General features: G+C 42.0%; 1 protein-coding gene across 5 annotated transcripts in view; it reads right to left on the reverse strand.

Annotated features, from left to right (window-relative positions):
* The window catches only part of NCAPD3 (non-SMC condensin II complex subunit D3), a 58,025-nt gene that overhangs the window by 34,485 nt on the left and 6,753 nt on the right, over positions 1–16,787 (reverse strand). For all 5 annotated transcript variants that reach the window (XM_049714304.1, XM_004280514.4, XM_049714305.1 and 2 more), the window contains 10 exons: positions 11,422–11,606; positions 10,635–10,802; positions 10,470–10,528; positions 10,187–10,274; positions 7,992–8,125; positions 6,698–6,770; positions 5,837–5,962; positions 5,450–5,702; positions 4,988–5,044; positions 4,637–4,726 (listed from right to left, as the gene is read on the reverse strand). In XM_049714304.1, coding sequence (XP_049570261.1) covers positions 4,637–4,726; positions 4,988–5,044; positions 5,450–5,702; positions 5,837–5,962; positions 6,698–6,770; positions 7,992–8,125; positions 10,187–10,274; positions 10,470–10,528; positions 10,635–10,802; positions 11,422–11,606 — 1,233 coding nt within the window. The remainder of the gene's footprint in view (positions 1–4,636; positions 4,727–4,987; positions 5,045–5,449; positions 5,703–5,836; positions 5,963–6,697; positions 6,771–7,991; positions 8,126–10,186; positions 10,275–10,469; positions 10,529–10,634; positions 10,803–11,421; positions 11,607–16,787) is intronic.

Raw genomic sequence — 16,787 nt, forward strand, 5'->3', positions numbered from 1 at the left:
AAGAGTACAACAGACCCAAATCCCTTCTGAATATAGACATAAAATCCTCAGCAAAATATTAGCAAATTAAACCTAGCAAGATACAAAAAGGATTATACGCCATGCTTGGGATTTATCCCAGGACATGGGAAAATCACTCACTGTGATATACCACCATAGAACAAAGGACAAAGGCCACGTGATCATCTCCATAGACACAGAAAAAGTATTTGCAAAATCCTACACCTATTCATGATAAAAACACTCAACAAACTCAGAACAGAAGGAAACTCCTGCACACCGATAAAGGCCATCCTGAAAAAACTCACAGCTAACCACTCAATGGTGAAAGACGAAAAGTTTTCCCTCTAAGAACAGAAGAAAGACAAGGACCTCTGCTTTCCCCACTTCTTTTCAACACCACTAGAGGTCCTAGCCAGGGAAAATAGGAAAGAAAAAGAAATAAAGGCATTCAGGCTGGATAAAACAAATAACTCTATTCGCAGATGGCATGATCTGATATGTAGAAAATCCTAAGGAATCTCTCTCTCTCTCACACACACACACACAAACTTTTTAAAGCTAGTAACAAATTTAACAGTGTCACAGGACACAAGATCAATCATCAAAAATCAGTTGTAAAACCTAGCAATAAACAATTCAAAACTGAAATTAAGCAAGCAATTTCATTTACAATAGCATCAAAGAGAATAAAACTTAGGAATATGTTTAAAGAGCAAGAGTTATACACTGAAAACTATAAAACATCATTGAAACAAATTAAAGGAGACCTAAATATAGAAAGGCACCCCTTGTTCATGGATTGGAAAACTCAGTATTTTTAAGATGGCAACACACCCCACATGGATTAAGAGGTCAATCCCTATCAAAACGCAAGCTGGCTTTTTTGCAGACGTTGACAGCCGAACCTAAAATTCATATGGAAATACAAGAGACACAGAATAGCCAAACCAAACCTGAAAAGCAAGAACAAGGATGCAGAGCCCACACTTTCTGATTTCAAAATTACTGTAAAGCAACAGTAATCAACACAGAGTGGTACCGGCATACAGATGGACAATGAAATATCAATGGAATAGAATTGAGAGTACAGAAATAAGCGCATATGCCTATGGTCAACTAATTTTTGACAAGAGTGCCAAGAGCATTCAAAGGTGAAAAAACAGTCCTTTAAACAAAGGGTGCTCCATCAATTTGATATTCACATGTGAAAGCTGGACCCCTACCTCACACCATATGCAAAAATTAACTCAAAACTGAACCAAGACAAAAATGTAAAAGCTAAAACTATAAAACTCTTAGAACACCATCAAGAAAGTGAAAAGATAACCCACAAAATGAGAAAAAGATATGTGCACATTATAGCTGATGAGGAACTTGGATGCAGAATAGATCAATTACTTTCACCTCAAAAAGATAAGTGGGGGGCTTCCCTGGTGGCAGAGTGGTTGAGACTCCGCCTGCCAATGCAGAGGACACGGGTTCGTGCCCCAGTCCAGGAGGATCCTACATGCCGCAAAGCGGCTGGGCCCGTGAGCCATGGCCGCTGAGCCTGTGCTCCGCAACGGGAGAGGCCACAACAGTGAGAGGCCCGCGTGCCGCAAAAAAAAAAAAGATAAGTGGACATTTGGGTTGTTTCCACCTTTTTGGCTATTATGAACAATGCTCTTATGAACATTCTTGTACCAGTTTTGGGTATGAATATATTTTCATTCCTTGAGGGTGCACACTCAGGAATCATATCAGATCATGCCATCTGTGAACTGCTGAGTCATGTGGTAACTCTATGTCTAACGTTCTGAGGAACCGCCAGACTGAATGAACACACAAAATGTGGTCTATCCATACAACGGACTATATGCAGCCGTAAAAAGGAACAGAGTACTAATACATGCTACAACACGGATGAACCCTGAAAACGAGTGGTGGATGAAAGAAGCTATCCACAGAAGGTCACATGTTGCGGGATTCCATTTATGTGGAATGTCCAAAATAGGTGAATCCACAGAGACAGAGGCAGGGGGGAGGGGAGAATGGAGAGTGACTGCTCACAGGTATGCGGTTTCTTTTTCAGCTAATGAAAAGTTTCTGGAAGTTGATTACACAATTTTATGAATATACTAAAAACCACTGAATTCAACACTTTAAATGGTGAATTTTATGATATGTGAATTCTCTCTCAAAACAAAACCAAAAAACACCAACAAAGGTACTTATTAGCACAGTGACTGGCATGTAGTAACTATACAAATTTTTTAAAGTATAGTTAATACCAATAATATGTCACTTTAGGGACTTCCCTGGTGGCGCAGTAGTTAAGAATCCACCTGCCAATGCAGGGGACACGGGTACAATCCCTGGTCCAGGAAGATCTCACATGCCGCAGAGCAACTAAGCCCATGCGCCACAACTACTGAGGCTGCGCTCTAGAGCCCACACGCCACAACTACCGAGCCCACACGCCACAACTACTGAAGCCGCACACTCTAGGGCCTGTGTGCCTAGAGCCTGTACTCTGCAACAAGAGAAGCCACTGAAACAAGAAGCCCACGCACCGCAACGAAGAGTAGCCCCCGCTTGACACAACTAGAGAAAGCCAGCGTGCAGCAACAAAGACCCAACACAGCCCCACCCCCACCCCCCAAAAAAAGTCACTTTAGTTTATCAAAAGTAAGATAGGGGACTTCCCTGGTGGCGCAGTGGTTAAGAATACACCTGCCAATGCAGGGGACACAGGCTCGAGCCCTGGTCTGGGAAGAGCCCACATGCTGTGGAACAACTAAGCCTGTGTGCCACAACTACTGAGCCTGCGCTCTAGAGCCCGCGAGCCACAACTACTGAAGCCCATGCACCTAGAGCCGATGCTCTGCAACAGGAGAAGCCACTGCAAAGAGAAGCCCGCGCACCGCAACGAAGAGTAGCCCCCACTCACTGCCAACTAGAGAAAGCCTGCATGCAGCAACGAAGACCCAATGCAGCCAAAAATAAATAAATAAAATAAATACATTTATTAAAAAAACAACAAACAGTAAGATGGGAACATGGTCGCTATACATCTGGCAAATTTTTATACTTTGGAAGCATCGTTAAATCAGTACAACTCAATAGTGTTCGCAAGTGTCTGTGCAAGAGTGAATCTGTAACTTGCTCAGACTGGAATTAAACCAGACATTTTTCCAGATTAAATTTCTTTACATATTTTAGGGAATCTGTTTATACATAGAGTTATTGCTCTGAATTTGAGTAAAACATGCTAATATCTAGTCATTTAAACGTAATCTTCCAGGCTGCAATGATAAGTAATGATCCTCATGGCACTTCACATGTGCTTCAGCATCCATCTCACAATATTACGATTTTACGTACACACATACCTGCCTCTCCCACTGCTCCTTAAGAGATGGAACTATGTTTTGTCACAGTCTGTACCTGCAATGCCTTGCAGATTGGGAGGGACCACAAACATGTTTATCGAATAAACTAATAAATCTCATTATATCACTTATCCTCTGCAAATGTTCCCTCTTTTTTCTTTTGAAGTCACTTCTCTAAACATAATTTCTATAAACCTGACAACAGCCCTTTGTGAAAGACAGGGAAGGTGTTAGGATCAGAAGTGACAAGCAGGCAGGGAGTTCTGCTGACTCCCATGTCTTGGGTCATGCAGCTCTTTAGTAGCAGTGTTGGGATAAGAATTCAGATTGCCCCTCATTTCTAATGTAGTTTTTCCCCTACTGCATTACGCTATGTCGTAGTATAAGTGAAGGAAAAGCCCAGAAAAGTAAGTGACTTTCTCAAGACCATACAGTTAGACAGAAACAGAATCTGAGAGTAGCTCCAGGTCTACCTACTACCTAGCCCAGGTGTGTTTCTTCCCTCCCGAATCACACTGACACTTTACCATCCCAGATTATTCTGGCTTCCCTAAGTCACTGAAAGAGAACAGGCATCATTTGTGTTCAGAATCCCGTGCTGGGATCCACGGGAGAGAGCACCCTATAACCACTCCACACGATGTGTATGACCCATTAAAGAACAGTTCATACTGCTGGTGAAGAGAAATTATCTAAATTCTGAACTTTTTCAATGGAAGCTTGGGCTCACAGTTCCCTACCACGTATTAAAAATGGATTCTGGGATGGCTTAATCAGAGTCAAGATGCCAGGTGGAAAAAGTAATAAGGAATAAAAAATAGACACAAGGGTGAGTACCATAGTACCGTTTATCTTTTCCCCTCTTCCGTGATGACTCTTCTCCAAACACAAATTTAATTTCTACTGCACCTTTCCTAGTAACTGGTCCTTTCTGGCCAGCAAGCCCAAGTGTTCAGAACAATGGACTTCACTAAGGAAATAAAATATTTGCTAACATTCTCTTAAGTGTGACAGAAATACTGGGTTTCAGTACACGACAAAGGAAATGTAGCTTATTCTTTACCTTAAAATGAAATACAGTATAGTGCAAAGACATCGATTAAAGATATAAAATAAAAATTATTCTACTTTTAAGGGAAAAAAAGTTCCAATTCCTGAGGGTGAATTAGTCAGAAAAAAATTCCAAGGTTTTGAGGCTCTACTTACAGTTGTCTGAAATCCAATAGTTATTACTCATCTGATAGGGATAAAATCTGACATACCCCTATATCCAGCTGTTTCACCACCGTTGTCTATATTGATCACCTCTGAGCCTCCAGAAGGGTTAAATGTCTGCCTCTGATAGGAAAAAGCTTAAAAATAAATGTTAAAAAAGCCCAGTCAGTACAGTAAAAACTTGTTATACCTTTAAGTAATATAAGCATGGCATATTCCACGTTTAAGTTACTACACATCATTACTGAAATGAATTTCAATTTCTTTGATGAAGAAAAAAAGTGCAGTATTAAAACAGGTAATATGGAGATAGAAAAAAACATTCAAATATTCAGCAAGTCCTTTAATTAAAAGGACAATTATTCAATATCTGACAATATATTGACCCATTTCATTACCTGATGAATTTTTCAGTGAAGCGTCATGGTGGCTCTCTATTCCTGAAACTGCAGGAGCTAAAAGCAAGCAAGTAGATAAGAGAGAAAAGTCTTAGTATCAAAAACCATACATAAATATTTACAGAGGAATCAAAACCCAGATAATTAGGCCTGAAGACAAGACAGAGTCTAAATGCTGACAGTTCAGTGTTCTCCTTGGCTGTGCATTAAACTGGTCATCAGACCCAATACAGCCAATACCAACGACGCAAAGGAATAGTGACAGCGGCCAACCACCTTAGCCTGAGGTCGAGAATACGTTAACTGCTTAGTAAGGCTCGTCTAAGAAGTCATTCGACAGTAAAACCTACTGAAAGGGTCTCTGAGGGTCCCAGTCTATCACAGCACACCTACTATTTCTGCCACCACAGCTTCTGGACCAGCAGGAGCCAGACCCGGCCTCATGGTGCTCGGCACACTCACTGTTCACCAGAAGTTCCAGGACGCTCTCTGACGCAGCTGTAGCAGAGAACTCCAGGCAGTGCGCAAAACTGGACAGTGCCTTGCTGCGCACAGTCGGAGCCTTGTCTACACAGCGGGCAAACATGATTTCCTGCACCAAGAACTTATGCTTCAGGAACTTCTGATGCTCTGGGGGCAGCGTGCCGTCCACCTCTCGTTCAGGCAGTTCCAGCAGAGCCAAGACAACATCAAGAGTGAACACCCGGTACGGGATCTGGTAAAGCAAAATCGCACACATCTCCGTCAGAGATAAAGAAAACTAATCTTCAGAAACAGATCTTCAGATCTAGCCGTCACTAGAAGGTTGCAGAGCCAGGAGCCACAATTTCACGCAGATGTAGCTCCTACCTTGGCATTTCGTGAATATCCATAAAGCCAGGCCACGAAAGAAGCATATTCCGCACAAGGAAGCTTGCTGAGCAGCTGGACCAGGGACTGAGCTGCACTGGTCCGGTACTCGGATTTATCGACCACCTGAAACACAGACCCTGAGAAGCTGCCCAGCCAGTACCCAAAGCAGGACGACGGAGACGCATGTAGTAGTGCGATCGGACGATCGCTGAGTGCGCCTGGCTCGGCGACAGTGCCGAGCGTTTACATGTTACAGAAATGACTAACCAGTTCTAGGTCTCAGACCCCTTGGGAAAATAGCCTATAAGAAACCTGTACGCCCACTCCTCAGCGCCTAATTTCAAAGAGTTTACGGACCCCTAGGGTCCATAGAGTTCAGGTAAAGAATCATCTGTCCAAACTGTTATAAAAATTTATGAGACAATAGTAGAAATGTAAACACTGACCAGATACTGGACAATACTAAGGAATTACTGTGAATTTTTTAGGTGTGTTAATATTTTGTGGTTATGTTTTTAACGAGTTCTTATTCTTTAGAGAGACATGAAATATTTATGTCTGAAAGCGTATGATGAAATCTGCTTCAAAAGAAAAATCCAGCGTGCGTATGTGCTGGAGGAGTTACAGCTTATACAAAATCACTGAAGACAGTGTTCGTCACACTATTCTATTTCTATTTCTATTTGAAATTTTCCAAAATAAAAAGTTGTTTTCCCCCAAAAACCACACTACAGGGGAACACCTAGTGAATATACTAAACAAAACAACGTTTAGTAATGATGTAGACTCATTTCCAAGAACACACACGCATGTTTACCTTCATGTGTATTTATACACCCTCATTAAAGCAAACAGTACCTTGACACAGATGTGCTGGAGTAAGACACGAAGGACTGGAAACATACTTTCTTTTAGTTCATCCACAAGTGAGCTATAAAAGAAACAGCCACGGTTTGTAATACACCTATAATGACAATAAAGTAGCAATTTTCCTTGAATCTGTTCTCAAAAATAGAGAAATTTCTACCTTTTCAAAATCCTATTAAAAACAATCTACCCCTATACTGCAAGCATTGTGACTGCATGGATTGTAAAGACAAAGTGTCACAACAGAACACCAGTCACCACGCCCCAGGTGCTCTCCGAGCTGCTGTGAGCAGCCAGCCAGTCAGGGAGGGGCAGGGGTGCAGTCCTCACAGGGCCCTTGGACTGCCTATGACGTTTCATATTAAGGCTGAAATATATCCTTTTGAGGTAGAGGATAGACTGAGACACAGTACCACCTAGTGGTAGCTCAGTGAAATGCATTTCTAACAGTACCTCTCCAAACTGTAACCCCAAAAGAAACTATTATAATGCCCAGATTGGACCCATTTTCAGTGTTAAGTTTCCTTGCATCATTATAGGAACATTACTGCAATTTGTGATATCATGAACTCATGGAAGAACTAAAATGAGTGTTTCTACTTAAAACATCTTAGTTATTTAATGTTTAAAAGTCCTTAACGAGACACTCGCTCAAGGATCAGACAGCAGCCTGCACCTGGACTGAAGCATCCACACCCCACGCCTGCACCCACAGCACGCACCGCGGCTGCTTCCAGGTATGTACACACTCTCACATACACATCTTCCCCTTCTTCCCACCACCTCCATGCTGCTGCCGAGTAGCCAGTTAACAGAAGAAAAGAAAAGCCGAGGACACAGCAAACATGTCTTCCCCAGTAAAGCCCAGACACAGGACTTCACAAGTGAAGCTAAGTGACTCTTGAGGGGAGAATTAGTCTATCAATTATTGTTAAAGAAGTTAAAAAAAAAAAAAAAGTGACAAGGAACAAAAAGATGGAGACTAAGAGGAGAGAGAAAAAGAAAAGGCGGAGGCAGACTTGGAGCGGCTAACACTAAGGCCGCTGTCAGAACTCAGAGCTGACTTCACAGGCTGGCCCACAAACTGCAGACCCCTCATCCCCGCAACAACACCCCAGACCACACAAATCAGATGAGCTACCAAGTGCTTTATTTTGAACCCTGAACCACAAACAGCCCAGACATTTCTTAGTTTCTAGAGGTGTCAGAAATCCTGGTTAGTACAGGGCCCAGAAGACTGAGGGAGAGGGACAGAGGGTAAAGATCCGAGCTGTGTGTGTTTCACCTGACAAACTGGACTGCCTGGTTTTTACCACTGATGGCCGGAGAAGTGATGGCAAGGGGGGCGTGATGGGAGCCTTTGCCCACTTCTAACATTAATATTACATAGAGCATTCGATGGAAAACACATCTGATAACCTGGAAGAGAAAAGAAAATTCAGTTTAAGGCATGACAGAGAATCCCAGGGCCTTGGAGACCGTGATGCAGACCACAGTGAACCACTTCAAGGACCTGAAGTTAAATGAGGCTGACACAGGTTTTGCTTCAACACTAAGGATGCACTTCCTGGACGATGACCAGGTATCAATACGTGCACAACGCAGCAGTGTGAAAGTGCTGCGTACAGATAATGATAGGAACTCCAGCTGGCTTCTCTGCTCGGCCTCTCGCACTCCAGCCCAGAAGTTAGGGACTATAGAGAATTAGCTGTAACTTACGAAGGGCAAAGGATGCTACTGATTAGCCCTTACAGAAAAGAGGAAAGTGATGATTCTTTACACCTGTATTACACCTGAAGCTTACAGAGCACCTTCCAATATACCATCACACATCACTTACTCAGCTACTTAATTCATTCATCCAGTAGATAAAACAATTTACTGGAAACCAAATATGTGACAGGTATTGCATTAAGCACGTCCACGTGTTACTAGATCTGACCACACTTTCTCTGAAACCTCTCAACTCCACGAGGTCAGCAAGGCTTTTCCATTTTGTTAATACTTTTACTATAATCTCTACTTTATACATAATAAAAGACTCCCAAGGTGAGTTGTCCGAAGTCAAGTAATTAAAGGTCAGGCCACAGCCAATGTCGCCCAGCATCAGGGCAGCACTTTCACAATGAAGAACACCATGTCCTTAGAGACACTGTTGCCTGAAAGGATAATTTCCCAACCTCCTTATCTCCTAAAATGTTAAAAAGGGCTCAGGAATTATGTTTTACTGTGAATGCTATCACATCCATATTTCAAACAGAGAAGTGACAATGACATAATAACGAAATATGGGGCGTTTTCTAAACAGCAGGCATTGTACAGAGGCGTTCTTCCCTGTAATCCTCCTCAGAAATCCACGAGGAAGGGAAGCCTTTCACCCTCTTTGTCCAGATGAGGAAACCGAGGCCTCACAGGAGGACATAGAGGCAGTGAGGGGTGAGGCCCAAGTCTGGACAAAATGCAGAGCCCTGAGTGCCCAGGGCCTTCTCATTCACACATCGTTGCCCCTGGAAACTTGGTGTATCGCAGCCACCAAAAGCACAGGACCTTGGTCCGTCATGTTTTTTGCAAACTCCTGTTTCATTAACAACATCCAGGTTTAGTAACACCCTACTGCTTAAAAAGCCGTTAACTCCAGTGTCCAGAGCTGCAGGGCTTCGAAGGTCACTGGGGGCAAATCCATATATGAATGCTAACCAGAAGCGTGTTTGCACAATCATCCACTAAAACACAAACACTAACAGAAATACAGGGGCACACGGGAACTGCTGAGGGAAACTGGGAAGTCTGTGACTGTCTAACTCTTCTTCTCAGAAGAGTTTGGTAAATACTTCTGTAAAAGTAATGCTCAGGGGGCTTCCCTGGTGGTGCAGTGGTTAAGAATCCAGCTGCCAATGCAGGGAACACGGGTTCGAGCCCTGGTCCAGGAAGATCCCACATGCCACGGAGCAACTAAGCCCGTGAGCCACAACTACTGAGACTGCACTTTAGAGCTCGCGAGCCACAACTACCGAAGCCCGCGCGCCTAGAGCCCGTGCTCCACAACAAGAGAAGCCACACCATGAGAAGCCCGTGCACCACAACGAACAGTAGCCCCCGCTCACCGCAACTAGAGAAAGCCCGCGTGCAGCAACAGACCCAACACAACCAAAAATAATAAATAAAACAAATAAATTTATTTTAAAAAAAAAAAAGTAATGCTCAGTAGCTTATCTTTTCCTCTACCCAGGTCACACTGGAACCATTCTTTATGCCTTAACCCAACAAGAACTTCCTGTGGCCACCAGGTACTTGGATATAAGCCTGGAATGAACAGTGGGCACCACGTAGTGATGGGGATGATTTTCATTATACAAACGTCCTCAAGTCATGACAATGACCTAGTGAGTTCACACGGCATCACATCAAAAGCTTCCAGCATCCCACGACCCGCATGCTTTCACTTCAACCAGTAACTCAGTGGGGTCCTGTCTCCCTTACCTTATCTCCTTCTCTGTGAATTGGGGAGCACAGCAAATACAATCCATGATAGGCCAGTTCTGGTATGTATTTTGCTTGGTTAAGGTTTCTAAAAAAAAAAAAAGCAAAAGATTAGTTAATGGATGTGATTTCACTTGGAATAGCTCCTAACCCTATAAGCTATATCTAAATGAATAAATTCTACCTGTGTGCCAATTAGGGTAAAATGGCATTAAGGCTTCTGACGGAGCAAAACTCATTGTACCATAATTAAATGTTAGCACTGGAAGATTTAATGGCTCACCTGGCTTGTGTAACATGAAATTCGTGAACTGGTTCAAAATTAGTCAATGCAACGAAGACCTGGAAAACAGAGACCAAGAAAAGGCCTGGTTTTTCCCACTCTTTAAGTATTAGCCCGTGTCCTCGCTCTTTGAACTTGCCCAAGGTTCCTGGAATTCTCACTTACCTCTACACAATTCTGTATACATTGTGGCTTTTCTTTCAGGGAAAACTTGAGCAGAAGCCTTAAAAAATTCTTCAAGACGTGAAAGATGGCATTTCGAATTTGACAAAGGTCTCGGGAAGAAAAAAAAATATTCTCTTCATCCTCTTGTTCTTCAATCACTTCATCCATCTAGATTATGAAGAAATGTACAGCTGACTGTGTAGTACTGCCTAACAGTTTGTCCCGACTGGTTTCAATGTACCCAGTCAAGGGTAGTGAAACTCCAGGTGGGCGCTGGGTCGCTGACCAGGTGCCTCGACTGCTTGGGGTCTCCACAGCCGCAGCTGCTAGCCACTGGACCAGATGGAAGCTACCACAGTTTCTAGTTCTATACTTACACGTCAGTGAGATTTCTTGGGTTTCGTAGAAGTTCTGGTGTCAATGAACCTCTACCACCCTACCTAGTCACATAAAAATTAGGAATTAATGTTATTCTATTATGTTCTATGGACGAGAGTCCTCAGGATACTTCGACCACCATCTCTAATGACAATAAAATAATGTGGCAAACACACCTGTTGGCCTGTGGTGAGCGCATCTGGGAACAAGGCGGGAGAGAGATGATGGGGAGGTTGGGAAGATGGTAAGGGGAACATACGCTCAGCGGTACATGAGGCGACTGCAAGTCCTACGGGAGGGATGGCGGACGGCACGCTAGGGCTTTGGTATAATCGTGACCCCTGAAACCCTACCTTAATATAAATTCTTAAGTAAATCAGATATGCTTCACGATTCCACTCCCTCTTACCTCCATCTCCTCTTTCCTGGGGGGCCTTCCTCTCTTCCTACTCTCCCTTGGGTTGGCCTGAGCATTCTTTGGTTGTTCTTTCTTTCTTTTCGGATTCAAGCTGGATTCCTGAGGCCAGCTCTTCTTTAGAATCTGAATACATTTGTCAAACATCACTGGGTGGAAAACTTGGTTGGCTATACTGCCTATTCAAAAAGAATAAAGAGTAAGCAGGGTAGGTTTAATTGTCTTGAAATACATCTGTAACAACAACCAAAAATTAAAAAGCAAAACCAGACTTTTCCTTAACTTTGAATAACAGTGAACCTTTAGCAAAAAAGTTCCATTCAACTTCAGCCCTAGGCAGTGAGCAACAGGCCTCATCATAAATAAACAATGAGATTTCCGTAGCTGGCTGTAACGGAGTAAGTGGTTTTACACTTTTCCTCCTGCCATAAACAACTATACAACTGGACAGAAATCTACAAAGTGACCATCTAAGACCCAGAGCAAGAGGTAGCCTAGCCACACAATCCCCGAGAAAAGGGAAACCAGTGAGATAAACCCTAAAATTGACCCGATTCTGTGTCTGGAGGCAATGTCTGGACAACAGCAGAAAAATGATGAACCCAAGCACACTCTGATGGACTTACTAAGTCAGGAATACAAGGATCAGTGTCAGGAAGGCAGGGTGGCTGGAATGTATGGAGCAGAGCACTGGAAACGAGGAAGCCACATGAAGACAGTGCTGAGAAGTCTGCACAGGGCTGACCTTAGGTAGGACGCATGGGGCGAAATCCATGATGGTGGGCAAAGAAAACCTCCAAGCAGGTGGGAGATGGATAGTTTTCGGAATGCACACAGGGGAGAGATACGTCGGAGCCCCAGCCAGCCACAGTGACCTGGAACATTCACGACACACTCGGAGAGAAATACACCTTAACAGCAGGGCTAAACTAGCTCCAGAGTAAAGGCTACTTTACATCTGCCCCAACAAAGCTTTCAAACAAGCCTCAAAAGGACCAAGTTAATGCACCAATAGCTGCCTATCAAAACATACTTAAACACTACTTAAAGGAAAACAACAAAACCAAGACACTCAAAAACTTCACATTCAAAATGTCCAGCATCCAATAAAAAGGTACTGGGCGGGGCTTCCCTGGTGGCGCAGTGGTCGAGCGTCCACCTGCCGATGCAGGGGACACGGGTTCGTGCCCTGGTCTGGGAAGATCCCACATGCCACGGAGCGGCTGGGCCCATGAGCCATGGCCGCTGAGCCTGCGCATCCGGAGCCTGTACTCCGCAACGGGAGAGGCCACAGCAGTGAGAGGCCCGCGTACCAAAAGAAAAAATAAAAAACGTACTGGGCATCCAGAGAGAGGAAAACGTGCCCTGTGGTGAGAAGAGAATCGTCACTAGAAACAGTCCAAGAAATGACAGAGCAAGCAGAGAAGAACCGTAGGGCAGATATTATAAATAAGCTCAAGAATTAAACAGTAGCAAACAAAGCAAGAAATGAAAATATTTTAAAGAATCAAATGGAACTTCTGGATCTGAAAAAGAAAACGTCACTGGGTGATCTCAACAGCTGATGAGATGCTACAGGAACAAAGGCATGTGAACTTTAAGAAACAGAAGCACAGAAACAAAAAGAAATTAATAAAGGCCCTGGGACCCATGGGAGAATATCAAGCAATCTAACATACGAGTAATTGGAATCCCATAAAAAAGAGAGGGAAGAAAATACCTGAAGGAATAATAACTGGAAATTTTCCAAATATGTTAAAAACTACAAATTCACAGACCCAAGAAGCTCAATGAACCAAACTATGATGAACACAAAGGAAATCCCACCAAAGGGTAGATAATCTAATCAAATCAAACCTAATAATCTAATCAAATCAAAACAAACTAATAGAGAAAATCTTCAAGGTAACCACGCCAAAAAAAAAAAAAGACAAAAACACACAGAACAGCAATGATAAGAGTCATGCAGACTGCTCATCAGAAGTGAAGTAAACCAGAAGACAATGAAATAACACCCAAAAAGCACTGAAAGAAAAAAATCTGTCAACCTAGAATTCTATATTCAGCAAAAACATTCTGGAAGGTGAAAGATACTTTCATGGAATCAAAATCCAAGACGGTCGATGGCTAACAGATGCACAGCATGAGAAGAGTCAAAGAGAGTTCTTCAGGCCAAAAGAAAATTACGTGAGATGAAATCTTTTAAAAAGAAAAGACATTTATTTTTTCATTTTCTAAAAAAATTATTTAAAAGATAATTCAGAGAAAAATGTTATGAATAAATTGTGTGGTTTACAACACAGAAATTCAACGTATAACTACAACAGCACAAACAGGAGGGGAGAAAGGAAAGCACACTGTCTTAAGGCTTTACGTTATCTATAAATAAGTAGATTATCGGAAGACAGACTATTAAAGTACTTATCGTACACCCAAAGCAAGCACTTAAAACATACACACACAAATAAGTATAGTTAATAGGCCAAAAGGGGAGATAACATGGAATACTAAAAAAATACCCAATCGAAAAAGGGCAGGAAGAGGGGAAAATGGAACAAAAAACAGATGGAACAAACAGAAAATAAATACCAAGAGGGCAGGAACCCAACCATATTGATAATCAATTATCTAAATTGTCTAAATGTCCCATAAAAAGGCAAAGATTGTTGAGAGGATGAAACCCAGTGATGGGCAGTCTACAACACTGTTTAATTACAAATGTGAAGACATGTCACATGTAAATCATGAGAAAGGGTGTGCCAACCTAGGACAAGTCACATGATAACGAGAAAGGCCATTTTAAGATCAAAGTAGATTTCAGCACGATGAACATAACCAGACAAAGAGCGACATAACACCAAAGGGGACACACGCAATCACAAATATGTTTGTAACCAGCAGACTTTCAAAATACCTGCCTTTAAAATTGGCAGACTTGAAAGGAGAAACAGGTAAGTTAAAACTATACTTGGAGATTTCAATGCTCTTCTCAGTAACTGAGAGAACAAATAAACATACTATCAGAAAGGATACAGAAGACCTGAACAACCGCAGCAACCTACTCAACTTTGACAGAAAAGAGGTCCCCCAAAGGCAGAATGCACATTCCGTTCAAGGGCAAACACAAGATTTACCAAGTCAGACCTTGTGCCAAGCCATTTAAAACAAAAACAAAAAGTCAGCAATTTAAAAGTACTGTAGTCATATAAAGTATGTGCTCTGATCTCAACATAAATAAAATAGAAAGCAATTACAACATTTCAGGAAATTCCTCAAATATTTGGAAATTAAACACACTACTAAATACCTCAGAGGTGTAAAAAGAAATCACAAGAAAAATCAGAAAACTGCTTTGGCCTGAATGGTAATGAACAGATTATCAAAATCTGTGGGATGCAGATAGAGTAGTATATATAGAAGGAAATTTACAATATTACGTATATTAGAAACAAAGAAAAGTGAGAATAAAGATCTTAAGAAGTTAGAATAAGAACAAATTAAACCCTAAATAAGAAGGCAATAAGAGATAAGACCAAAATCACTGAAATAGAAAAGGAACAATAGAGTATAATCAATAACAGCAAAAATGGGTTCTTTGAAATGATCAAATCAATCAATAAATCTCTATCTAAACTGATGAAGGAAAAAAAGAAATGCAGATTACCAACATCACGACTAAAAGAGGACATATCACTACAGATTCTACAAACAAAACACTTCTTTCAACGAAAACTCCAGGCCCAGATGGCTTCTCTAGTGAATTCCACCAAAAATGTGAGTAAGAAAAACAACCAATTCTTCACAAACTTCCAAAATACAGAGTAGGCAAGAACACTACCCAACTCATTCCATGAGACTGGTATTGCCCTGAAACCCAAACCAGATGAAGGCATCAAAAAAAAAAAAAAAAAAAATCCCTTATCAATACAGATGCAAAAATATTCAATAAAATATTATCTAACTGAATCTGGCAACAGATTAAACACTATGACCAAGGTCATGCAAAACTGGCTTAACATATGAAAATAATCAATGAATATATCACTAGAATGAAGAACAAAAACCACATGATCACCTTACAGATGCACAAAAGCAAATGACAAAATCTAATACCCATTCATAGTAAAACACTCAACAAACTAGGAATAATAACCTGATAAAGGCCATCCTCAAAACACCCCCGGGGGCATCATACTTAAGGGCAAAAGACTGAAAGCTTTCCTCCTGAGATCGGGAAGAAGATGCCCAACTCCCCACTCCTATTCAACAGTGGACTGGAGCTGTTAGCCAGGGCAACGAGGCAAGAAAAAGAAATAAAAAGCACCCAGACAGGAAAGGAATAAGGAAAATTATGTCTATTCACAGATGACATGATCTTATATATAAAAAATCCTATTGGAACCAGTAAATGAGTTCCGCCAAGTTTCAGGGTACAAGATCAATTATCAAAAATCATAGCCAAGGGACTTCCCTGGTGGTCCAGTGAGTAAGATGCCATGCTCCCAATGCAGGGGGCCTGGGTTGGGTGGGGGAGGGATGGATTGGGAGTTTGGGGTTAGGAAATGCAAACTGTTATATACAGGATGGATAAACAATGAGGTCCTAGTGTACAGCACAGAGAACTATATTCAATATCCTGTGATAAACCATAATGGAAAAGAAAATAAAAAAGAACGGGTGTGTGTGTGTGTATGTATATATATAACACTAAATATAACATAAAATTGGAAATCAACTATACTTCAATAAAAAAGATAAACTGTACTTCTATACACCACCAGTAAACAATTGGAAAATTAAATTAAGAAAACAAGTTCATCTACTATAGCGCAGAAAAGAATAAAATACTTAGGAATAAATTTAACCAAGGACGTGCAAGAGTTTTGTACCCTGAAAACTACAAAACAGGGGCTTCCCTGGTGGCGCAGTGGTTGAGAGTCCGCCTGCCAATGCAGGGGACGCGGGTTCGTGCCCCGGTCTGGGAAGATCCCACATGCCACAGAGCCGCTGGGCCCGTGAGCCATGGCCGCTGAGCCTGCATGTCCGGAGCCTGTGCCCCGCAGCGGGAGAGGCCACAACAATGAGAGGCACGCGTACCGCAAAACAAACGAACAAACAAAAAACTACAAAACATCATCAAAACCAATGAAAGCCCTAAATAAATGGAAAGACGTCCATGTTCACGGATTGGAAGACTGAACACTGCTAAGACAGCAACACTCCCCACACTGATCTACAGAGTCAATGCAACCCGTCAAAACCCCAGCTTTTTGGAAAGAAGTTGACGCACAAATCCTAAAATTCATATGGAAATGCAAGGGATCTTGAAAAAGAACAAACCATGATCAAATATTAAGTAT

This window comes from Orcinus orca, chromosome 8 (assembly GCF_937001465.1).
Source record: "Orcinus orca chromosome 8, mOrcOrc1.1, whole genome shotgun sequence".
Taxonomy (NCBI): domain Eukaryota; kingdom Metazoa; phylum Chordata; class Mammalia; order Artiodactyla; family Delphinidae; genus Orcinus; species Orcinus orca.